General features: G+C 66.4%; 1 protein-coding gene across 8 annotated transcripts in view; it reads left to right on the top strand.

Moving 5' to 3' along the window:
* Positions 1-24,319, top strand: part of KIF26A (kinesin family member 26A) — a 54,638-nt gene that overhangs the window by 13,086 nt on the left and 17,233 nt on the right. For 2 of the 8 annotated variants that reach the window (XM_047737437.1, XM_047737438.1), the window contains exons 1-4: positions 2,408-3,059; positions 3,405-3,650; positions 14,502-14,954; positions 21,256-21,446. In XM_047737437.1, coding sequence (XP_047593393.1) covers positions 2,550-3,059; positions 3,405-3,650; positions 14,502-14,954; positions 21,256-21,446 — 1,400 coding nt within the window. In that variant the 5' untranslated portion in view covers positions 2,408-2,549. Of the gene's footprint in view, positions 1-582; positions 818-2,407; positions 3,060-3,079; positions 3,651-12,706; positions 13,028-13,711; positions 14,019-14,501; positions 14,955-21,255; positions 21,447-24,319 lie in introns of those variants that run through there. The other 6 variants (XM_047737441.1, XM_047737443.1, XM_047737442.1 and 3 more) reach the window with 6 other exon arrangements.

Below are 24,319 nucleotides of genomic sequence, written 5' to 3' on the forward strand. Positions count from 1 at the left end.
GTTCTGTCCACAGGCCGAGGCTGGGGCTTGGGATGCAGGCTTCCGTGCAGCCACCCTAGACAGGGGCGTTCTGGGGCATGGCCAGAGTGGGGAGCACAAAGCCGCTGGGCTCCCCCCTACGCGTCTCCAGGGACTGGGACTCCCCCGGACGGACTCGAGAGGGGAAGAGCGGAGACGTGTCCCCTGTCCATAGAGGTTTCCGGAAGTCCTGCTCAGCGCCGCCTCCCCCAGCCCTGAGCTCCCGGGCCGGGCACCTGGCAGGGGCCCACGAGGCAGGGAGTGCGGCCCCAGGCCGGGTCCTGGTCCCCCGCCGTCCGCCGCTCAGCAACTGGGCCTTCGGTTCCCTGCGCCCCTCCTCCTCCTCTGGCCCGCACCGCCGGGCGTCTGGCTGGTCTGCCCAGAGGAGGGGGCGCTGTCGGCGCGGGCGGGCGGGGCCGGAGCGCGGGGGCGCGCAGCGCGGCGCGAGCGCGGGGGCCGCGGGCGCGGACAGCGGAGGACTGGGGGCCTGGCGGGCGGCCCTGCGCGGTGCGGGGCGCGGCGGCGGCGGCGGCGGCGGGCGCGCGGCCAGTGAGCGCGCCGAGCGGGGAGGCGGTGTCGGTGGTGGCGGCGGCGGCGGCGGCGGCGGCGGGAGGAGCTCCCGGCCGCTCCCCGCGCTCCGCTCCCCGCGCTCCGCTCCTCCATGGCGCTGCCCGGGCCGCCCGAGCCGCCCCGCGGCGCGCCCCGCAAGACGCCCAGCCTGCTGGAGATGGGGGCGCTCTGTCTGGACTCGGAGATCATCCTGGGCTTCACCAGCCACCTCCTGCGGCGGCGAGCCAAGGTGAGGGCCGAGCGGCGGGACCCGCGGGCGGGAGAGGCGCTGTCCCGCCACTTTGCCGCGCGCGGCCCCCGCGGCCGAGGAGGCGGCTCCGGGAAGGAGGCAGCAGGTTCGGCGGCGTCCCGCAGGCCGCGCTAGGCACCCGCGGCCACACTTTCCCCGTCAGCGCTGCCCGCGTCTCCCTCTCCCCCGAGGCTGTGTGGGGGAGCCGAGAGGCGGTCAGCTGGCGCGGAGAGAGCAGCGCGGGGACTCCGGTCCCACTGCGCGCCTTGCTGGGGGCCAGGGGTCTCGCGGCAGACCCGGGGTCCCCGAGGTGACTCCAGGTCCTGCGTGCACCTGCGGGTTCTGCCCGGTTGTGTGCGGGCTCCCGGAGCGCGGGTGTGGGGTGTGCGTACGTGTGCTTCCCCGAGCGCGGCGGCGGTGCCGACCCGCCGAAGTTGCGGGCGAGACCGGTCCCGGGCGTCGGCAACAGGGCGTTTGTGCGGGCGCCTTTGCGGGGTGTGTGAGTGGCTCAGAGCCGCACGCCTCAGGCCCGTGTGTGCGCGCGCGTGTGTGTCCCAGACTAACTGAAGGGCGGGGACCGGTGCTGTCTGAAGGCGATGCGGCGTGGGGACTGCCCCGCGGCACCCAGACGCGGACGGGGCTGACGCCAGTTTTCCCCCCGCGGCTGAGACGAGGTAGGAGACGGCCCGAGCTTCCGGCCCCCGGCTCGGGGGGAAAAGGGGCTGGAGGCCGTGGGACTGCGGAGACAGAGTGGGGAGCCCCTGCCCACTTTATTCCCTGCACCCCACCACGTGGCGGACCAGAAGTGACTCGGAAAGCAGGGCGGGAAGGTGTTACGAGCCACTGTTCATTTTGGCGGAGTGCGTGCGTGGACGGGGAGGACGTTCCAAGTAAAAGGGTGCGGGGCAAGACGTAATTGGGGGGCGCAGGCCAGTCAAGGAGCAGTCCGAACTGCGTGAGGGTTTGCCTGCGCGGGGAGCCGCGGGCCGGGGTCTCCGACCGGACCACGGCCCGCCCGCGGCACCTTCTCTGGCTGGGCCCTTCCTGGGCCCCGGAGCGTCTTACCGGGACTCGCGGCTCACCGCGGGACGGAGAGCGCGGCGGGCGGCAGGGGGCGCTCGCGCCACGGGAAGCTCGCGGCCGCGCCCTGCGAGCCGGACCCGGGCAGTCGAGCTGACCCGGAGCCTGGACCCGGAGCCGCCTGCGCCTCGGAGAGCGGCGCCTCTTCGGGCCGGGCTGGAGCGGGAGCAACCGGTCGCCGAGAAGGGGGGCGACCTCTCAGCCGGAGACAAACAGGCAATTAATTCCGGAGCTAAGTCCCATCTGCCAGGCCGGTGACAACAGGTCCCCCGCGCATCCCCCCGGGCCCGCCGCGCCGCCGCCTCCGGCCTCCCGGGCGCGCAGCGCGCACACCCACTTTCCTGCACACGCGAGGCTGCCCCGTACGCGTGCCCCTCGCAGACTCGCCGAGAAGCAGGCTCGGATGCAGGCGCCGCACGTTCCGAGGTGCACCCCGCGGCGACGACCACCTACGTGCGATTGTTGGACCCTAAGGGTGGCCCGCGACCCGCGGAGCGCGCGGGATTTGCGGGAAAAAGCGAGGGGGAGTCGGGGTCGGGGTTCAGCTCCTTCCTCGTCCTCCCTAGCTGTGTGACCTTGGGTAAGACCTTTCTCTCTGCCGCCTCAGTGTCCTCGCGCGTAAAGTGAGGCGCGGGTTGGTGCGTCCCCGGGGATGCGCGGACCCCACTGTCCCGGGAGAGGAGCAGGGAAGCGCATGCGCGCCAGTGCACCGGCTATCTCCCGGAGGCCCTCCGGCGCCCCTCCCTCCGGCTGGGACTCGCGTAACAGGTTGGGGTCCTGGGAGTGGGAGGGGCCGCGCGTCGAGGAGGGCCCCCTCCCCCACGCGCAGCCGAGCGCCGGGCTTGGGCTGGGCGGGCAGGCCTTCCCCGAGCCCGGCTCCCCCGGCCCCGCCCCCGGAGCCCCGCCCCCGGAGCCCCGCCCCCACCCTGCCCCGCCCTCGCTTCCCCGGCACTCCCGCCGCCGCCGCCGCCGCGCGCTCTCCCGCACTCGCCGGCGCCGCCAACTTCGGAGCGGCCGGCCCGACCATGGGGGCTCCCCCCGGCCGGATCACGTAGCCGCGGCGACCCCGGAGAGCCCGCGCCGCCCGAAGCGTCCGCGCGGCCCTTCCCGCGCGCAGGCCATGGGCGGCCGCGGCTCCCCCCTGTGCGCCGCAGCACCCGCGGTACGCGCGGCCGGGCCCCGAGAGGGAGGAGGCGGCGGGCTCCCCGAGCCGGAGTCCCGGACGCCGAGGATGCTCGCTCGCGGGGTGCAATGCGCCCCCTGGGGGCCGCGCCTGGAGCGGAGCGGGGGTGGGGGGCGCCGGGCCTCCTGCTGGGAGGGACCCCGATCCCGATCGCGGCTGTGCCGGGAGGGTGGGCGGCAGGCTGGAGGCCCGCACTCCGAACTTTGCCGAGTGCCGCACTCTGCGTCCGGGACGCGCTGCGTCCTGCAGTCCGCGGTGCTGGGTCCCGGGGCGGCGCTGCTCGGGGGCCCAGGCTCACGTCCCCTTCTGCCCCCACCCCCGCAGGTGGCCGAGGGTGGCCCGGCCCGCGAGCCGCTGCAGCTGCTGGAGGTGTCCTCCCGCAAGAGGCTGCCCAACGGGCCCGAGCAGGACCCATGCGGCAGCCGCCCTGCGCCCGAGGGCGCCGGTGCGGGCGCCGAGCAGGGCCACTCGGCGCGCGGAGGCGGCTGGTGCCGCCACTGCCACACGAAGCTCGCCGAGCTCAAGCGACAGGCGTGGAAGCTGGTCAGCGGGCCCGGGACGCCCCTCCGGGTAAGTGGACCTTCCTTGGACCGTCTTCTCCCGGGCTGCCATTTGGGAGACACAGGGTCCCGGAGGGAGGCGACGTTCCACCGAGCGTTTTTCGGCTGGTTCTTCTGCTCCCTGGGCCTCGGTTTCCCCTTCTGTGACGCGCTGTGCGTGAGTTGCAGCAGTTCTAAGAGGCTCCGCGGTGGGATCGGAGGGGGGCTGGGCGGGCGTTTCTCCCCGGAGCCACAGATGTCCCACAGCTGGAATCCCAGTCTGTGTCTGGGAGGGGGAAGGGAGAGGGGGATGGCGTGGACTCCACCCTGGGCGGGACGGCTCCTGCCCTGACAGCAGCAAGAGGTTACTCCGCGCGTTGTTGCCTTTGGGGCTCCTGGGCCCCCAGCCAGGTGTCTGGAAATTGCACACCTGGGGCCAGAGGGCTTGGAGGACCAGAGTGGGGGCCTGCCACTGTGAGGGGGGGCCCTGCCTTCCCCCTTTCCCTGGGTCATGAATAAGAATTGTGTGTGGGACACAGCCTGGGGCTTTGCCAGTTTAGGCGGCGGCCACCCATTTGGGAACGGAGGGGCTGGGCCCCAACAGCCTAGGTGTTTGCCTGTGAAGGGGGCTCTGCCAGATTCTCCAGCCAATGGGTTTGCCCTGGTCTTGGAAGGAGCTGGGACCATTGTTCAAGGAACAATGAGCCCTGGAAGTTTGCAAAGCCTGGGAAGGTGGGGGTCTCCAGAGGAAGCCCTTCCCACCGGACCTTCAGTCGTTGAAAGCCTTCTTGGGAAGTCTGCATAATCCCCATTGAAGCTAAATATAGTTCCCCCAGCCGGCGCCCCAGGCGCCCCGGGATGGGGCGAGAGCGGGGGTTCCAGGGGGTCCCACGGTGTTCCTGTCTTGGGCAGGGGCTGGGAAGGGAGGCGAGTCTGGTTTCTATGGCCTGGAGGGGGGACCTGCGGCCTGCCCTGGGTGGGGGAGGGGGCTGCACCCTCCAGATCTGCTGTTCCGAGTGGGGGGCAGCCTTCCCAAGCTCTGTGCCCCCAGATGGCCTGAATCTGGTTGAAAGGCAGCAGAGGACCTGCAGGCTCCCATGAGAGGGTGGTGTGGGACAGACTTCCTGGGGGCCTGTCAGAGCCCCCCGGGCCATCTTATCACCCATTAGGGGAAACAGGCCCCAGAGAGGAGGGGCTTCAGGGACTGAGCTGGATTTTGCGGGTGGTGCTGGACACGAGGCCAGTTGGTTTGCGGGGGGTCCTGGGGGGGAGAGCCCCTCATGGGGCGGGGGCTGGGCTCTGTGGTCTCCTGCCCACACTGATCAGGGAAGCCTCCTGACCCCCCAGAGTGCTCACCTTGCACCTGCCCCTGCCCGAGCCTCTTCTGGGTTTGGCAGTACCCCTCGGTGCCAGGTGGGGGCTCACCCCATTTCCTGGCTGCTCCTCGTACCCAGCAGCTTGCTCACCCAGCAGACGGGGTCCCGTGCTTTGTTCCTGGTCTGCAGCCCCTCCCCTGCTGCGTTTCCTCCTTTGTCAGATGGGTGTAGCCTCCTGGGGCCCTTCTGGGAGTGGGATCCAACCTGGAGGGTGCTTTACCCAAGCATTATTCATTGTTTTCCCTGTGAGGGTGGAAGCAGATCTTGGGGGGCTCAAGGCCCAAGGGCTGAGCCACCCAAGCCAAGGGACATGGGGGTTTGGGCCTGAGACCCTGGGACCTTGGTAGGTGTCATTGACCTGCGCAACCCAGGCTTTCCCTGGCGTCCTGGCTGACTCTCAGCCTGGGACCTGGTCCACCTGCCCCAGAACTTCCTTCAGGGAGGGCTGCGAGTTGTGCTCTGGGACATGTGCAGGGACCTGCTTCTGCTTTTGGTTAGGGAGGTAGCTGGGGGGACCGGCTTTGGGTGAGCCTGGTGCTCCTTCGAGCCTGGCCCATGTCCAGGAGCCCTAGGCTCTGTTCTGAGGCCAGAACGGCGCTGGGGCACGGAGTTGGTGTTCTAGGATTTTCCGCAGGGCCTTTCCTGGTGTTCGTCAGGCAGAGATGAATTTCATAAGGACGGCACTTCAGACTCCGGGTGGGGGGCCTTGCTGGGCTCCCGTGGTGGGGCTGGAGGCAGACCCCACCCTGGCTATTGGAGACGCTCCCCTTAGGGGTTCCGGCTTGATCTCAGGTGGAGAGGGAGGCTTGCGAGGGTAGAGGGACAGTGGATGTTAGCTAGCCCCGGGTCACCCCATCCTGTGCCCCTGGAGTCCCGGCCAGGGCTCCACCCAGCTGGCTCCTTGCCTTCCCTCCTTACTGGCAGACAGCTGTCTGCTCTGGGACCTGGGGCAGGTTTGTTGAGCCCTGGGACGGTGTTTGTACCCATTTCATGGGCAGGTAGAGCAGTGACCGCACATGGTGGATCGAACAGCCCAGCCCTCACTGCTTTGCTTGGGTGTGGGCTCGAGGGTCATTCTGTGCCTGGGTCTTGGCCCCCCTGGGGTTGAGTGGGGCAGTTGGAACCCTGCGCAGGCTTTAGGTGGCTTGCCTCTCCCTTGCCTCTGTCCTTTCTTCAATCTGTGCCTGCCTCAGTTTCCCCATGGGGGAAGTGAGGGTGACTCTGGTCCCCAGCGAGGGAGGTCTTCTGTGGGGAGTGGATAGCACTGTGTCCTGATGCTGCTGGGGGTCACGGGCAGGGAACGTGCTCTGCCTGCCCAAGTGTAGCCTGGGAGGGCGTCCTACCCGAGCCTGGAAGGGCAGTGGGCCTGGATGTGGAGAGACACCCAGACGGGGGCCTTCAGGCTGGACAAGCCCCCACTGATCCCTCCCCCTCCGCCCCAGTGTGCCCTCCTCTTCTCTTACCAGGTTCCCCAGGCCTTGTGTTCAGGTGACCCTTCAGGACCCTTCCATGGCCTGGAGCCATGGCCTCTGGACTGTTCCGCAGCCTCGCGGGGCCCTGCCCACTGTGGGCCTTGCTACAGACACCCTTCTCCTCCCTGGAACCCCAGCGTCCCCAGACCACCCTGCCAATTCCCTGCTCTGAGCTCCCTGTGCCCCCTCCCAGGGGGCCCTGCCTCTGAGAAGTTGGCTGGGGGCTTGCGACACCTCCCTTGAAGGGACCAAAGCCGGGCCTTCCTCTTCCTCACGACTGAGTGCCCCCCAGCTGAGCACCGGCCCCTCTGTCCTTCTCATTCCCCCAGAACCCCAGGCCCTGGTCTTGCCCATTCTGTGTCCTTACCCATTAAGGTGAACTGGTCACCAGGTTCCTGCAGACCCTGTCAGCGTCCCTTCCAGTCCAGTGCCCGATGCCTGCGCAGCCCCAGCTCCCATCCTCAGGGCCCCCAGAGGGGCCTTGCTGAACTGTGGACCCATTAGGAGGGGTCTCTGGCCGGTCCCAGTCCTGCTAGCCGGGCCTGGCCTGGCCCTGTCAGGCCGAGGCTCACCGGGAGGCGCACCCTTGCACACGGGGTCACCTCTGCCTGAAAGCCCCGTCCTCTCTCTCCCTCCCATGGTGGTCTGTCACAGATGCTGCTTTTGCAGACCCCTGGCCCTTGTCCTGTGCACGCTCTGTCGGCAGACCCCCACCCCAGTCTCCAGCATCCCTGGTACCGGTGCCCGCGCGGCTGACTGTGGTGGGGACGCCCAGACGCGCTGGCGGGCTTCACTCAGTACACAGCTCCCGCTGCTTCTCCACGGTCGTGAGCCCCCTGCCTACCCCGTGAGCATCCCCTTTCCCCATCTCTGGGAGGCCACCGCTGCTGTCCCCTGACCTGGTCCTTTCTCAGCTCCTTCTACACCCCTTGACCACCGTGTGGCTTCTGTGCCCTCTGTGCTGCCCCGAGGCCAGGAGCTCTGTCAGGGCAGGCATGGTGTCCAGGTAACCTAGAGACGCGTGTTGAATGACAGGTGACCAGGCTTTTCCTCCCTCACCCCTGCGGATTTCAGCCCCCGCCGCCTGGCTGGATTCCCGCGTCCCCCTCCCCCACCTGGGTGACTGCCCCCCCCCCCCCCCCCCCCCCGTGGAGGATGGCGACCCTTACCCTCCTTGGTGTAAGGGGGGCCCAGATCCTGCTTGGGGACCTGCTCACCCGCCGTCAGACGGGTCCTGCGGAGGTGGTGGCTCTCCCAGAGACCCGAGACGTCAGTACTGCTGCTGAAGGGATTAGCGCCCTGCGGGGGTGAGGCAGGGATCAATTCTTATTCAGCCCTTGCAGACTCTTCCTCACCCTGGCAGGGGGTCTCCTCGTCTTAGCCCCCCAGGGCTCCGGGACCACTGCTGCTGGTCCCTGACTGCTCAGACAGGTCTGCTCGTGCAGATCCCAGGCGTTGGCTTTGCACTGAGCTGGACCCCAAGTCTGAAGGCTCCTGGGGAGGGGCACCGGCTCCCGTCCTAACCTAACCAGGCTCCTATGGCTGGTGTCCTGGAGACCCTCTTGCTGTCTCTGCGGTTTGGTTCCAGGGGAGGGGGCGGCACTTCTGCCAGCTCAACATTCCCGTCTCCCCGCTCCAGGAAGCCTTCCAGGCTCTGTCCACGGCCTCCAGCTCTGCTTGCACTGACATGCAAGAGTGGGGTCTTGGGTCTGCTGTCCCAACTGGCCTGTGGTCCTGGGAGATCAGGGGCGGAGCCTGGCTGGTGTGGGACATTTGCTGCCTGCTCTGGGTCCCTGAACCCCTGTTCTTTGCACTGTTTCGAGCCTGGCCTGAGCTCTGCCGGTTTCTGGGACCGCCTCTGAGCCAGGGCTGCCCTTGTCTGCCTTGGGGCTCCACAGGCCGGGACCTTGGCATGGGCAGTGTGCCCCAGGAGCAGCCGGGGAGGTGTGCAAGGGGTGGGAGCTCCCTGGGCTGCTGGCTGGGAGGTCTCCCAGCTGGCAGGGGGCTCAGACGACTCAGCTGGGAAGGGATCTGTCTGTGGGGCTTAGAGGCTCCCAGGCCACTGCAGGGGACCAAGCCTGGGCAGGGTGAAGGTGCCGGCCGGGTGTGGGCCCTGCAGTCCCAGCTCTCATGCCTCACGGGAGGGAGTGTGCTTGAGGGGCTCTGGGTGCACTCGGAGGGAGGGCTGAGCCAGGGGAGTGTACGGTGGTGACCGGCCTCGCTGCCTCTCCGCGGAGAGGAGCAGGGTCAGGGAGGGCTGAGTCCCTTGCTCCCCCTGGGTTAAAAGGGGGGAGTTTCACTTTTGGTGTCACGTTTTGTGGCTGGGGGGCCCCCATGGGGCTGTGTGCAGGGTCCTTGGCCCTCCGTGGGAGGGGCTTCTTGGCCTCATCCGGTCTGGTCTCGGACCGGCCCCCCAACCCCTGGCAGTGCCCAGGCTTCAGCCCTTGCGGTGGGCTGGGGCAGGGGTGGGTGGGCTCCACCAGGCGCCTGGAGCGGGCAGATTTATGGTCCCATGGGGCCCAGGGCCGGGGGCTCTGCGTTCCCCTCCGACCTTGTGTGATGAATGCTGGCCTGCATCGCTGCCTGTTTCCAAGTGGAACCTGCCAGTCGTGGGCCCTGCCCCATACCCTGCTGGGGGTAGAGCTGCAGGGTCGGCCTGTCCCTAAAGGTCACTGTCCCCCTTCACAGCTACAGCGCAAGGCCGCAGCCCAGCCGCACAGACTTGGCCTAAAACCCAAGGGATTGTCTGGAAGCCATTTCTGTGTGGCTTGTTTGGTGGTTGCCCTTAATGTGGCCATGGGTCTCCTGATCTTGTCCCTGGGGTCCCCTTCCCTGGGCCCCATTCCTTCTCAAACCTTCCACACTTTGATCCCCAGCCTTGTTGCCCAAGCTCGCTGATCCGAGGGCCTCAGGCTCAGGCTCAGGCTCAGCGTAGCAGGGGGAGTGACGTGGTTCCCAGCGGCGTGGGTGTGTGTGGACATGGGTCCGTGGCCCCTGGGCTCTGGCTCTGATCCAGCCCGCGCAGTGGCCTGGCCGGAGGCCTGGGGGTGCCGGGCGGTGGTGTGTCTGGGTGCTGGATCCCGAGATGACGGTGGGACCCGTTCTGCCTCGTATTTATCTTCTCTGCTGGGGGATCAGCGAAGAGGGTTGGCTGGGTTCGTGCTGTGGGAGGGGCTGCCCCCGTGGGGAGGGGGACTCCTCATCTCTCCGAACGCCCCTGAGGCCTGGTGGGGAGAGAAGCCTCAGGGCGGACACCTGGGGTACTTGGCCGGTGGGGCTTCGGAGAGCAGGCAGAGAGCTGGGCCGATGGGAGGGCTGCAGGCCTCTGAGCAAAGCGCACTGAGCCTGACTACCCTACGTGGTGAGGGAGGGAATAGCAGGCGGAGGGGTGCCCACGGTGCCCAAGGCCCCTCACTCTGGCTGCTCTCCCTCCAGGGTTTGTGGGAATAACTGAAGTGCTGTAGGCCTGGGAGAGAGGGCTCTGCAGTGGGGCATCTTGGAGGGCCTCCTGGAGGAGGTGGCATTTGATCTCGGTTGGAATTACACCCACAGAGATGGGGTGGAGGTCCCCGGGGGAGGGAACATGAGCTCCAAGATGGTGGTGGCTGGAGCACGCATGGAGACTGTCCCGGGGTGCCAGGTAGACACAGGGGAAACCAGGATGGGGTCAAGGGTCAGGGTGTGGTGGACGGGAGTCAGACTCCAGCCCTGGAGCAGAGGTTGGGGCCTGGAGTGTCGGGGGGGCGGGGGGCGCACTTTGATTCAACAGCTGCAGCCAGGGGCTGTGTGCCAAGGTTCCCAGCAGGAGAGCGTGAGGGGCCGGCTCAGGGGCGGGCTCCATTTGCATCTGTACCTGCTCTTTGCTGGCCCGTCCAGCCTCCCTGGGGTTCCGAAACCTGCTGAGTGGCATCGGGAGCCCTGGGCACGGCCCGCCTTATAGGGTACAGCGTGGGCCCCACCCTAGTGGTGAGACTCTGCTGTGCCCGTTGCTTGGATGAGAATGAGGTCCCTGGGGGCTGCAGCCAAACTGCAGACTCGGACTGAGAGCCACGGACTGGGAGCCCCAGGCTCCCGGAAGTGCGTGGAACGCCTCCTCTGAGTGGCGACGCTCCTGGGACGCCGGGCTCTCCGTCCCCTTCCCCTGGTCGAGGCCATCCTGCTGATCCTGCCTTCGGCCGCCACGGTCCCCACCATGCTTGTGTGGCGTCGTGGCGTTGGGTGGAGGACAGGCGAGGCCATTGAAGGGAGGGGGTCTCAATGAACTAGTGTGTGTCCTGAGCTGCCCAGCTGGCTGGTGCCTGGCACAGGGCCTCGGGGCCAGGTGCCAGTCCGTGCTGGGTGGGCCGGGCTGCACCCCTCCCCCGCTCTCCCCACCCTGGCCTCTGGCAGAGGAGGGGAGCTGGTGGCTGCTCTGGGGCCTTCGGAACTGCAGACTGATGGGCCTGGAGTGGTCTCCAGGATTCTGGCTGGCAGACGGGGGAGGGTTTGGCTCAGGGGTCCCAGGTCTTCCTGCCACACCCAGTGGACGTGGGTGGGCAGGGCCTCTGGCTGACAGTTGGGGCCTTGGTGAGGTGCCTGGCTGGTGGGAGGGGCCAGGGAGGGGCACCCCAGGCCTAAGGGTGCTCGTCCAGGCGTGGTGTCTAGGTCTGTTAGTCCCCCTAGAGGGTCTGCCAGTGGGCCCCCTTTCTAAAGACAGGGTGACCGGCCCAGGGAGAGTCGTCTTGTAGCTCTGTGGTCTGGGGGTTTCTCCCAACCGGGGAGAAGAGCCCCTTCCTTCTTTCCGTGTTGGCCTCAGTTTGGGGATCTGGTCAGCTCCTGTCCCACCCTGTGGGTGGGCTCCGCTGGGCCTGAGCTGGGAGAAGCCTCTCCCAGTGGCTCATCCCCGGAGAAATCACTCTGGGCCTCCGATGCAGGAGAAAATGGAAGGATTACTTAAAGCAACTTGGTGAACCCGGAAAGATGAAACATGGCAAGTCGTTACTTTTAAGCAGGGGGAGGCTCCCTAAAACCCCAGGGGCATGATGGGTGGGTGGTGTGCGATGCTAAATTGAATCAAATTAAGAAAAACATTTTCTAAATGCAAGTAAAATATCTGTTTAATTAGACTGTGGAGAGGAAATGAAAAGTAATATTTTGTAGTGGGGTAATCACTGTCTTTCTGAAGGTGCTGGGATCCAGAGAAGGGGTGCGGATGAGTAGTGTGGCCGCTGGTGTTCTCGGGGGTCAAAATTCCTGAAAATGGGCCAGCAACCCCTCTGGGGCTCGGGCCTGTGGACACTGGGAGCTGCCTGGAGGCCCCCGTGTCTGGGAGAGGAGAAGGGCTGCCCCTACCAGCCTTCCCAGTTTATCTGAGCAGCGAGCGCTCCTTGCCCTGCCCTGCCCGGAGCCGGCCCAGCCTCTGTCCGAGGGGCTCGGGGTCGGGTGGGGTCTCTGTGTGATCACCCAGGGCAGGGCTCTGTGTCTCTGTTTCGTGTGTATGACGTGAGACAGAGGTTTTAGAAATGCCCCTGCCCTTGTGCCAGGAGGCCCCTGTGGCCCTGGGGTGTCAGCTGGGCCTTCCCCAGTGATGGGGGTCCCCTGGCTACCAGGGTGGGGAAGGGGTGGGTGGCCCCACGGTGGGCATTAGCCTGGGATGGCCCCAGGTGTGTCTGGGCTGGGCCTCCTGGGGGCTTGTGAAGCAGGACCTGGGTTTGGTGTGGGCTCCCCCTCCCCGCCCCCCACTGGAGCAGACCTCCTTGGTTCCCTCCTGGGGCTTCGATGCCCAGAGCCTGAGGCCTTGGCGGGCCTGGGGCCTCTCTGCCAGCTGCCATCTGAATTCCTGATGACACAGCTGGGAGGGGGGTTTGCTCTGGCTTCCTGTCGCCTTGCCTCCAGTGCCCCCTCCCCCGGCCCAGCCCGGGTGCTGGTGGGGGGCCGGTGCAGGCTTAGGTCAGTGAGCTCCCCCACCCCCTGCCCTGCCTTTCCTTCCTGCCTCCTCTGTGCTGGCCACGCAGGGGGTGCCGCGGGGCTCCCCCAGAGGCCTGAGGTCCCCAGGCCAGGCAGAGGCACTGGAACAATGAGCAGCTGGGTCTGGCTTGGGGGGGGGTTCAGCGGCGGGGGGGGGGGGGGGGGGCTGGGTGGAGCTGGGCTGCCTTTCAAGTCGCTAATGGCTTTAGCAGGCCTTTCTTCCCTCACACCGGCCACATTAGCAGCCTCCCGCCGAGTGGAAAAGCCAGAGTAATCAGAGCCAGGCCCTGGAAAACAGGCAAGGCAGCCACATGGGATGAGCCAGGCCCTGTGTGAGCCTGGCCTGTGGCTGGGGGACCGGCGTCTGGGTTACATCTGTGGCCCCACATGCCAGCGCCGGTGGGGGCTCTGGCTGAGCTTCCCCAGGCCTCCGCAGCTCGCAGGGAAGCTGGGCGGCGGGGCGGCTCGGGGTGTCCGCTCATCGGGACCGGACGTGCGGCACTCCGGACCTCGCGGAAGAGAATCCAGGCCTTCCGGAGGGACCGGCAAGTCAGGTGGCTGGTGTGGTGGACCTGGCTAGGGGCCACCCCTTCATGGGAACTGATCTACCTGGGGTATGTGGGGACAGTTGTGGTCTGAGGCCGAGGCCAAGTGGGGCTTCCAGGGAGCGCGGGTGGTCCTGCGGAAGGGACGGCAGAGCCGGCGCCCCCTCTCAGCAAGGCCACCCCCCATAGCTGGTCCCCAGTGTCTGTGCGTGGGGTTGGGCAGGCCACCGTTCAGGGCTGGGGAGCCTGACTGGGGTGAATGAGATGCACCTGGTGGGATGGTGGCCTCAGTTTTCTCTTCTGAGTAATGGGTGTATTGGGGGAAGCTGTAGGGAGCGGCCTGGGGCCAGGTAGAGGAAGGCTCCAGCCCCGGGAAGCTGTTGCAGGCCCCTGCTGGGGTCAGGGAGGGGGCAGCTTGAGGTCCAGCCGAGTGGCCCAGCTGGCCACAGTGAAGACATAGGCCTGCATTTGAGGTTGGTTCTCTGGAGAGCCCTGGGAAAGTCCTGGGCGGTCATGGCCACAGCTGGGCTGCCCTGGGCAGGCACCTGTGGCTGGGCCTTATCTCTCAGGGGAGGGGAGGATGTGAGGGGCTGGCCTTGGCTTAGAGCCTGATCCCCACGGGGCTGCCCCAGGGAGGCGCCCAGGCAGAGCCTGGTGGGGTGGTTGAGGGACAGGGCATGAGCCCTGGGATAAGGACTCTTGATAACGTTTTTCCAGTGAGGTTCCTTCTGAGGATTGGCTCTCTCTTCCTCTTCCTTCCAGAGGTGTCACCTCTTCCCGGAAGCCCTCCCTGACCTCCAGGCTCTGGGCTGCCCTGGCTCCTGTCCTTTGCCCTTTCTGGGCATCAGGCTCACAGAGAGAGCCATGTGTGCCCCTCGTGCAGTGCACAGCGGGGGGAACAGGGCTGCAGTGGCAGCCACCACGCCACACAGGCCCCGGGGACCACGTCCGTGCCTGTGGTCGAGCGGGGTGGGAACGGAGCCTCCTGCCTCCTTGCCAGCTAGCCCCGGTGTGTCCGTCCTCACCCCTCCCGGTGTCATTGGTGACTTCTGTGGACGCGGTGAGCTTGGGACCGCAGTTCTCTTTCCTGTATATCTGGAGCAGGGCTGTAAGCCAGGGGGCCCCTCGTGGCTCTGGACGGACGTCGCTCTCGCTTGGGGGGGCCCCGGGGTGCCTACTGCACACATCAAGTCTGTGGGGGGTGGTCTGGCGCTGCTTTCTGCCGGCCTCCCGGCTGCTTCTCGACCCCCTGGCCCAGGCTCCTGGTGGCCTGGCTCTTGGTCAGGGGCGGTGTGCCGAAGCCTCGTTAGCCAAGAGCGAGTGTGGTAATGAGGATGGGGGGAGGCCGGGAGCTGTCGGGCGCCCTGGCCTCCCTGTGAAGGTCCGATAATTATTTTCCTGCTGGGCTCGTGCAGACGAAACCGTTGGGGGCTCATTCATCAGTTGGGGTGGCGCAGCGGCCTGTGCTGTGGAGGGTGAGGCCCCAGGGGCAGGGTCCCAGGGCCCGGGCACTGACTGCTTTGTCCCTTGCTCCCTCCCCCAGGACCCTTGCCTCTCTGCGCTGCTCCTCGACAAGCTGCCTGCCCCCGGGGTCCTGCCCGCCTGCTGCCCGGAGGCTGAGCGCCGCTGTGACGTCTGCGCCACGCACCTGACCCAGCTGACTCGGGAGGCCCTGCGGCTGCTGCAGGCTCCCGCCATCCGCGACGCCCCTGATGCCCCCCGTGGAGGCCCGGGCCTCGTGCCCTCCAGCCCCGGCGCTGGGACCAGCCCGCGGGATGCATCCGTGCCTGCGGGCCCGCCGGGGAGGCAGCCGGGCCAGGTGGGGCCGGACAAGAGGAAGGGGCTGGCCTGGCCGTCTGGGCCCAGCGTCCAGGTGTCGGTGGCCCCCGCCGGCCTGGGCGGAGCCCTGAGCACGGTCACCATCCAGGCCCAGCAGTGCCTGGAGGGCATGTGGAGCGTCTCGAGGGTCAACAGCTTCCTGCCGCCATCCTGCCTGGTGAGTCCATGCAGCTGGGTGGGTGGCTGGCCTCCTGGGGCCACCGGGCCTCAGGGTCCGACCTCTGGGTTCCCTCCTGGGGGTCCCGTCCACGTCTCTGCATGGCCCGCGCTGTGCAGGCTCAGCGGCTCCCCGCTGCGTCAAGGAGCCAGGCAGATCGGGGGAGGCCGCATCCAGCCGGCCGGCGGGGTCCCCGCGGGCAGGGTCCTCCTGTGCCCCCGGTGGCCTCCCTCCATGCGGCACCCGTGGGCTTGGCCGGGGCGGGTATTGGCTGCCCCTGCTTCTGAGGGCATGTGTGGTGCCATGGGCTGGTGGGAGGGCTCCCGGGACAGGGTCAGACCCTCCTTCTCAGGGTGAGTGGCAGGGGGAGCATCTCCTTGTGATGGGGGATCCCCAGCGGCTGCCATGCCAGGTGCCCCCCGAGGCTGTGACTCAGAGGGCAGAGCTCGGAGTGTAGGTGGTGGGGGAGGTCTGTGTCCGCTCCCGCGGCCTCTCAGGAGATGCCTCTTTTCAGTTGGCTGCAGAGTGGCCCCCACAGAGGCTCTCGGGTGCAGCAGATCGCTGCCCACACCAAGGGGCACGGCCTCCGTGGGACCAGCTCTGGGCACCAGTGGGTGCTGTGGGTGCCGTGGACTTGGGCCACGTGTCCTCTGGCAAAGCTCTGGGCCGGTGTCACTTGTGTGGGTTGGGATGAAGCCAGCCAGCCTTGGAGGGCAGAGCTGAGGCCGGCCGTATTCCCGCCGGTCACAGGGCTGGGCTGCTGGCGGTTTCTCCCAGTTGTCTGCTGTGCCCCCAGTTTTTCATCAAGCAGAAACTATCCAGGATAGGAGTTGGGAGGGGGGTTCTCCTGGGACACTGGGGGGAGCTGGTTTGAGTCATACGTGAGCTCACTGTGTTGGGGGCTGCCCTGGGAAGGCTGCTCTGCCCGAGCCTCAGGGGATACCTTCTCCGGAGGTCGGTGCCTTCGGCGGTTCCCACCCATTTAGCGGAGGACTGAGACTGACGGCCCAGCACAGCGTTCATCAGGCAAACAAGTAGGAAGGACCTTCTAAGCAGAAGGACCCCTCTGTGTGGAGGCCTAGAGGTGTGAAGCCTGAGGCCTCCCTGGAGGTGTGAAGCCTGAGACCTTCCTGGAGGTGTGAAGTCTGAGACCTTCCTGGAGGTGTGAGCCTTGTCAGGAGGTAGGGAGCAGGGAAGGTGGAAGAGAGGTCGGGGGCCTGGGCCAGGCTGCGATGGTGTGTGCGGATACATGGAGAAGCACCCCGACTTCCACCTATGTCGCCCTCCTCTGTGGAGCCAGAGGCGGAGATCGTGGCTGAGTATGAAAGCAAGTTTTGCCTGGTCCGTTCTCCAGTCATGGCAGAGCTGGCTGCGCAGGCTGCCCAGGGAGTGTCTCTGAAGTAGAGCCATGGGTAGACCTTCCTGGGCACTGTGCCCCATGGGGCTGGGCAGATGGAGGCATAGGGAGGGTCTCCAGCTGCTGGGGTAAGGTCACATACAGTCCTGAAGCAGGACAGACCCTGCCCTGTCCCCTGGGCTCTTTGGCCTTTCTAAGTCCAGGGCCAGGTTAACATCAGTACGTCCAGCACAGCCTTCGGAGAGATCTTGCCCTTGCTGGAAGCTGGATCCTGCAGCCCGTTGCTGGGGCCAGTCCTCCAGAGGGCACTCTGTCCTTGGGGCCTCTCTGGCCCTTGGCAGCTTGGGGATGGGGTGCACAGGGGCTCAGGGAAGAACTTCGGGTCTTGAACTAGCTTCTGGTTGGTGTGCAGATGGCCCCCGGGTGTGGTCTGGCTGCTTCTGACTCCTCCTTTGTTGAGTCCTGGGGTGAGGAAGGAAGAGGGCAGCCAGCCCCCGCCAAGCATGCACAGTGCCTCCTGGCCTGAGAGATCCTGGCCCGGGAGGAATGTGCTGGGGGGCAGCACTGAGGGGGGAAGCACTGAGGGGGGAAGCTCAGGAGAGCCGGGTGGCTTCCTGGAGGAAGTGACATTGAGCTGGGCCCAGTGGGAAGCATCAGAGATGGCGGGCTCAGCATGAGTTGTGCTCAGGTGCCCAGGACTGTGGGGGCCACTGGCAATAGCCAGGGGGATCCTTACCTGGGGAGGGAGCTGAATGGTTGTCTTGCCGGGGCCTGGAGTGCTGGGCCGAGAGGGCGGTTGGCCTTCTCTGTGAGAGTGCCCAGGAGGGAGAGGAGGGACGGGAACTGCCAGTGGGAGCAAGTAGGGTCTATGCAGCCGGCGTGGGCAGGCTTTATGCCTCCTTGGGCCCCGGAGGCAGGTGTCGCTGGCCTCTGGCCGGGCAGCCCCGCCAGCAGCCAGTACATTGTAAAACGTGGCCATTGAAGGTTCTCTCTCTGTTTTACGTCCATATCGATCGTGTTCGGGGTGGGCGAGAATGGATTTATAGTTAGACGACTGTGCTGGCAATCAGTGGGGAGATTATTAGGCGCATAATAGAACTTTAGGATTCAGATGAGGTGATTTCCCCGGAACCGGGACATCGATTGCTAGAGGTGGCTCTGGAATGTTCAACTGTCACGAGGAAATGCTTCTGGAGGGTGTGCAGTGAGTGTCTCCGACAGCCCATCCGCAGCCTGGGGCGTGACACCGATCTGGCTAGCTGCGAGGGCGGGGCAGCAGCCCTCCGATCTAGTGTGTGGGGAGGAGGCAGATTGTGGCAGGGATGGTCTTTGGAGGGGGAGGCAGGGAACCAAGGCTCTGAGGGCCTGGAACATTCTGGGTGCTGTGGCTGGGAGGAGCCTGCCCTGTGGCCTGTGTGGGGTCAGGTTGGGGGCGTGGCCATCTGGAGAGCTAGCCACAGCTGTAGTCAAAACTGCAGCCCACGTCCCTCGTCTGGGAGCACAGAGCTTGGCCCTTTCTGGCTCATTCCACCTCCGCAGTGCCCAGTGGTGCTCTGTGGATGTGGGGCAGTGGAGGCCCGGCCTGGATAGGGAGGCTGGAGGGCTTCCTGGAGGAGGTGCTGCAGATGTCTTTGATGTACAGACAGGAGGTGAGGTCATTTTGGTGGGGGCCTGGGAGCCGGTGTTGCTGACCCCTGTACCAGCCTGTTTGCCTCCCCTCGTCCCTGCCATCCCTGGTGGGGTCTCAGGTAGGTGTCCACCCGTCCTCAGGAATGTGTCTGGGGTGGCAAAAGGTAGAGGGCTCTGGCCTGTCTCTCTGATCTGGCCCATTGCTGGCGCCCTCTCTCTGGGCCTCAGTTTACCCACCTGTAGAACGGACGTTGGACCGGACAGCCTCCTCCTCCACGTGCTACGGGGAAGCTGCTTCTGTGACAGGAGGTGGGGGTTGGCACAAGGCGCTTGCTGGGGTCAGGATGTCCTTGGCCTGAGGCCCTGTCTGTGATCAGGCGGGGCTCTGAGAGCAGCTGGATCCACCTAGTGAACGACCAGTGCCCTGTGGTGGGTTGAGAGCGTCTGCACCACTCCGTCCTCGCTGTTCCTGGCCCCCTGCCCCCTTGGCTGTCCCCACCACCTGGCTTGAGATGGCCCCCAGTGAGGTGTTCGTCCCAAGGGGCAGGCGAATGTGGTCCTTCACGTGCCAGAGCTCGGGCCCAGATGGTTCCTGAGCAGGGTTAGTCTGGTGCTTCCCAGACGGTGCTCCCCGGAAGCCCGGCACGCCCCGGTGGTACTGGCTGGAGTTGGGTGCCTCCGTGGGGGCCCGCAGGACGGTGTGGCCTGCCTCACGCTCTCTGCTCTTCCTGCTTCTCTTTCGTGGCTGCTCTGCTGCCTCCATCTCGTTTTGTTCGGCCGCCCGCCCACCCCTCCCCTGCACCCCCTCTCTTCTGTCCTCCTGTTGTGGTCGTCCCTCCTGCCCCCTCCGGCGTCATTTGGCCCAGCTTCTGCTTCTGGCAGGAATCGGCAGGGGCCGTCCCAGGGGCTGGAGCCGTGTCTCAGCATCTCATGGGACGGTGGAGCCGAGGTACGCGCGGGGCTCCTGAGACAGGTCAGTGCGGGTGGCCTGTGCCCTCGCCGGGTGGGGCCAGAGCGTTCTGGCTGGAGGCGGACAGGCTGCATGTGATGGTGGGCTGGCCCGGGCTCTGTGGGAGCGGACGGAGGGGCCGTGGAAGGCCATGGTGTGCCGGCTCTGTCCCTTCTGTGACCCTACCCCTGCTTCGGTCCCCTGCTGTCCAGGGTGCCTCCCTGAACAGAGTGACCGGGCCTGGCCTGGGCTGCTGGGCCTGGGCACCATCGCAGAGCCACCCTGGGGGCTGGATGGAGCCAGGGTGGGCACGGGGTGGGCACGGGATGGGCGATCCTCTGAACCCAGCTCCGCTCTGAGGAGCGCCGGCCTCAGTGGTCACCACAGATGTGGCAGAACGTCCCAGTCCCTTCCCTCTGCTCTGCTCGTTCGAGTCCGCTCTTTCTCAGGGAGCAGGTGCTTCTAGTGGTGTGAGAGGAACCCACGTTTGAGGCCGGGGGTGTGTGTGTGTATGAGACGGGAGGCGGGAGGACAGGCAGACGGGTGGGGGGTCACGTGTGTGTGTGAGACAGGAGCAGGGGGACAGGCAGACGGCCAGGCTGTTGGGGCGTCTGTGGGGCTGGCTGCCCTGCGTTACTCGTGCAGCTCCCTGGAGGAGAAGCAGCTTCTGCTTCTTGGTGGCTAGGTCTAGGCCTGGCTTACCCTCCTTCTGGAAGGTTCCCTGTGAGCTGGTATCCCCTCTGTTCCAGCAGCCCCAATTCCCTCAGGTATAGGGGTCGTCTCCCAGCTGTGGGCTTGGTCTGTGCTGTGTCTGCGTCCCCACTAGGCTGTGTGCTCCTGGGAGACACATTTACGGGGCACTTACAATGGGCCCGGCAGGGTGTTAGCGCAAGGACGTGGAGGAGACCAGGTACGTGCGAGAGGACATGAAAGGTGCTCGTGAAAGCCATCGGCATGGGAAACCGTGATGCTGAGCATGGCCCTGTTACTCCTGGGGGTGGGGTGTAGGAAGCACTAGACAGACTGAAGGAAGCTGAGGTGGGGTCAGTGGGCCAGAGAGGCCTGGACAGGGCACCCGAGGCAGGTGCAGGGAGTGGCCTGGGGAAGGAGAGGACTGGCTGGGCTGGGTTCTGAGGGCTGCATAGGAGTTCCTGCCCTCTAGGCAGAGGCAAGGCAGGGGACAGGGTGTGGTGGGTGAGGGCCAGAGCTGTTTCACGTTCACCCTTCTCTGCTACTGACCTGTCCTCGAAACCCCCGGGGAGTGGCCGCAGCCCTGGGAGCTGGGGAGGGTGTTGTGTGCCTTCCCTCCAGCTGAAAGTATGGGGCTCTCTGTGACCTTCCTTTGCAGACATGGTTTTACTGTGTCCCAGGAGGGGTTTGGAAGCTGGTGCTGACCGTGGGCCGGGCAGGGTGAGACCCTCCGCCATGGTGGCAGGACCGCCTTCAGGATGTTCCTCCTGGGGATACGGTGGCTTGTCCTGTAGCCCTACCCTGGGCTCTGGCCGTGTCATTTGGGAGACCCCCAAGGACGTTGGGCCCTCCAGATGTGACTGCTGCCTGGGCTCCTCACCCTCAGCGTCACCAGGCAGGACCATGTCTGGTCAGCATGGGGACCGCGGTCCTCGCCGGTGGGCCTAGAGGACAGTGCTTGTCCACAATTCCTGGGGCTGAGTGGAACCCCGGAGGCCTGGGGATGAGGCCTGGTTCCCCGGGGAGCCTTGAGGTGGGGCATGGTGGCCTAGGGGCAGCGGATGGGGCTGGGGGTGGCCAGGCCGAGGCCAGCTGCTTCCCTCCTGCCCTGCCAGGGGCCAGGTCTGGCCTGGGGGTCCGGGGCCCAATAAGCGCTCACGAACGCGGTACACGCGGTAGCCAGACCTCGGGTTTGTCGGCGCGGACGTAGGGATCATTCGGTTACATTTCTGCTTCCTTACGGGGCTGTCTCCCTTTCTAGAATTTATTTTAGCTAATTAGTTGGAAATGCCAGAGTAGCATTTCAGATGACCGGGACATCGTACGTTACCATACACGGGCGGTGAGTGCCTGTGACGAATATTTATTGTGGCCTCTTCCCCGCTCGTGCCTCGGGGCGCTTGCAGGTGGCTGGCCCGGGGCTGAGGGCGTGGGCCTCCCCATCCATCTGTCCCGACCACTGTGCCCACGGCGTTTCTGGAACCCGATGTGGGAGGGGCTGGCAAGTCTGGCCCTGGAGGGGGGGCGCGTGCGTGTCCGTGTCTGCTGCACGGGCCCTGCTGGCTGGCAGGTCGCGTGAGCGCGGGGCCCTGGGGCGCCTGCCGGGGCTCCAGGGCATGCGGCTCGGGCTCCCCAGCACATGTGCGTTCCTCAGCGGGCTCCCTCCTTCCCGCCAGGCTGAAGCGGCGGTGGCTGCCGTGGCGGTGGCGGACTCGGTCCGGGATGGCGCCCCCAGCTTGGGCTCGGACGGTGTGTCGAAGACGTGGGGCCTCAGCGGGGCCTGCACGACGGCGCTGGTCACCCCGGCCCCGGGCACCCCGGCGGGGGGCTCCCCGGGCCCGTCAGCGGCCGCCTCCTTCTTCATTAGGTACGTTCTCCGCGGCTTCTAGGGGGGCCTGGGTCTGGCTTGGGGCCGCGAGCCCTGTGGGCGGGGGACCTCGGCTGCCGGCCCCTGTGGCCCACGGGCCTTACCCACGAGAAGGGCGGCCTGGCTGCTGCCTGGTGGGGCAGATGGGGGCGGACGGGGGGACCACTGGCACCGGGCACCGTGTCAGCGGCCATGGGCAGCGGACACCTCTCAGCCCCGGGGATGGGATGCCACCACGGACAGGATGCGAATCGAGTCCCTGCCCCTCCTGAGCTGGGTGACCGCGGGCAAGTCTCACAACCCGTCTGTGCCTCAGTTTACTCTGTTGTCAGACAGTGCTTTCTTCAGAGTTACGGCAAAGGGCAGCGACTTGATGTCCGAGGAGGCTCAGCCCTGGGTGTCCTGGGGTGTGGGCTGGGCCCCATGTGGGCTGGGGCTGCAGATTTCAGTCCGGGAGCACGGGGGCGGGACAGGGCTTGCGGGAGGGTCCTGGGGTGATGGAGGACTTTGGGGAGAGCTAGGGAGGGTGTCCTGGAGGGCGGGATCCTGGAGTGTTCCAGGCTGCAGGGTGCTGGCGGCCGGCACGGTTGCTGTGGTTAGAATCAGCTCCAGGAGCCGTGTAGTCCTGTCCCGCCCAAGCGCTGGTGTGTGCATGGGACCAGAGCCCTGGGTGTGGTTCCCGGGGGCCCCAGGTCCAGGGGATGTGGGCTGGGGCAGCCCAGGCCCGGCAGCGGCGGGGGAGAGAAGTGTGGTGGGAGCAGGGCTCTCTTCCCTGCCCGCTGTCCCTGGGGACTGTCACCCCTCCCGGCAGGGCGCTGGGGTTCTGCAGACAGGAGGCCGGGCTCTCATCCTGTGTGGAGGCCTGCGGCTTACAGGATATAATGGTGGTAATGAACGGTAATGGCAGGCCCAGCCGCGGGTCACTGTCCCATTAGCAGCCCTGGCGGGCACTGATAAACTTGTCCATGAATCATGTGCGGCAGCGGGAGCCGGGCACCTTATCAGCATGGGCTGTGGGTTTGCCTGGGGGGTGAGTGGTGCTGTGTCTCCGGCTGGTGAGCGCTCTGGCTGTGGGGCTGGTGGGGGCTCTGCCCCTGGCTTGGGGGTCCCTGTGAAGGGCAGGAGAAGGGCAGAGCGGTAAAGGACCCTCCGGGGTTCACCTCCGTCTCTAGGGCTGTCCGTGGTGGCCGCGCTCTGCGCTCCCACCTGCCTGAGGATTTTCCACCTTCTGGGAAGGAAGACTGGCCCTGGCGGTCCCCAGTTCTGGGGGCCACACTGGCTCATTAGTAACCCTGAGCCTGCCAAGCAGGTGCTGGCTGCCTTTTGTCTCCCTGGGAGCAAGGCTGCTGCTGACCTTGGGAAGTTACCATAGAAACAAGTGCTGGGGACGGCGGGAGGCAAGTTTCCTGAAGGGGCGGGAGGCGTGCGCAGTGCCGGCTGCCATTACTTCCAGCCTGTTGGACGGCCCTGAATCTAGCAGCTTCTAGAAGAGTCATGGGCCCAGCTGGGGGCGGGGGGAGTGTCTGGTGGGGAATGCCATCCAGAGCTTTCGCCGGACTCGGGTCAGAGACTGCCCGCGCTTTGGGGTCTCAGGACCCTTAAGCACAGGGTGGGATGGGAGCGCCCGTGTGGTGGAGAGACTGTGGCTCAGAGAAGGGGCTAGTCTAGGGTCCCTGAGAGATCGCACCCCGTGGGGGACTCAGGCATGCACGGGGCTGCGTGTTCTGTGCTCCCACCTCTGCCCCTTGCCAGGCTCCTTAGGGACAGAGCTGAGCCCAGCCCATGCCCTGCCCCTTGGCCAGCTGGCATGGGTGTGTATGGAGATAGCTTTGATGGCAGCTTGGCATGGGAAATGACAGAGCCGAGTGCTGTCCATGCTGCTGGGGCCACGGAGGTGGACTTGGAGGGCTGCGTAGGAGCCTGGCGTTTGCCAGGGGGAGGCAGAACAGGGTGGAGGTTGGGCGTGTGGGTTCCCTTTGTTCCTGGAGCACCACCTGCGGGTCCCCACCTGGCCTCAGGCCTTCCCACGACCTCTGAGCTCCTCACCCCAGTGTGGGGAAAGCGAGGTGGAGTGTGGTTGCATGGGGGCTGGGTGTCCAGGACCTCATTCATGCTCATGGGCCACAGAGCGGGGCTGAGGCTGCGCACCCCGCACCCCTCACCTGCCTCCCTCAGCGGGGCCTGCCGGGCCATTCAGGCATGGTGGCCACGGCTGTGGTAGGAGCTCCGTGTGCCGACCCGACCAGAGTTCTGAGAAGGCCGGGCTACATGGCGCGGGTGGCCAGAATTACATTTTTTCTAGAGGATTTCGTGACCTTGACTCCCCTTCCTGAGCCCTCCTGCTCCCAACTCGAAGGCTGTCCTCCTCCAAGATGTCTCCATTAGTGGTCGCTTTGACCTTTTTGGGGACCCCCTCCCAAATTCCTGAATGTAGAGGCTTTGGAAGAATGGCTGGGGTCTCCTGGGGAGGGGCCGGGAGGGGGAGGGGTGAGGTTTCCTTCAGGTGCCAGGACCGCCCGCTGCACTCAGAGCTGCTCCCTCATCCCAGGTGCAGCCCCCATGGAGCCCCCTCCGTGGTGTCTGCCTGGACGCCTGGCCCATGGAATGTCCGGCCCGGCACCCAGCAGAGGTCCGGAACCAGAGGGGTGCTGCCCGGGGCCCCCAGAGCGGGAGGGCTCAGGTGGAGGAAGCCTCAGTCTCTGGGTGAGGTTCCCAGGGTTTGCGAGGAACGCCAGCCATGGTAGGAGGGGTCTGGCTATGGGGACCTTGATCCCTGGTGTCAGCGGTCTAGGTCCTCTTGGCAGCCCTGCATCTCTGGGCACCCTGTGGGCAGATCTGGGGGCTCTTGGCACCTGTGGGTGGCAGTTCCCCAT

Source organism: Lutra lutra, chromosome 7, assembly GCF_902655055.1.
Source record: "Lutra lutra chromosome 7, mLutLut1.2, whole genome shotgun sequence".
In the NCBI taxonomy this organism is placed as follows: domain Eukaryota; kingdom Metazoa; phylum Chordata; class Mammalia; order Carnivora; family Mustelidae; genus Lutra; species Lutra lutra.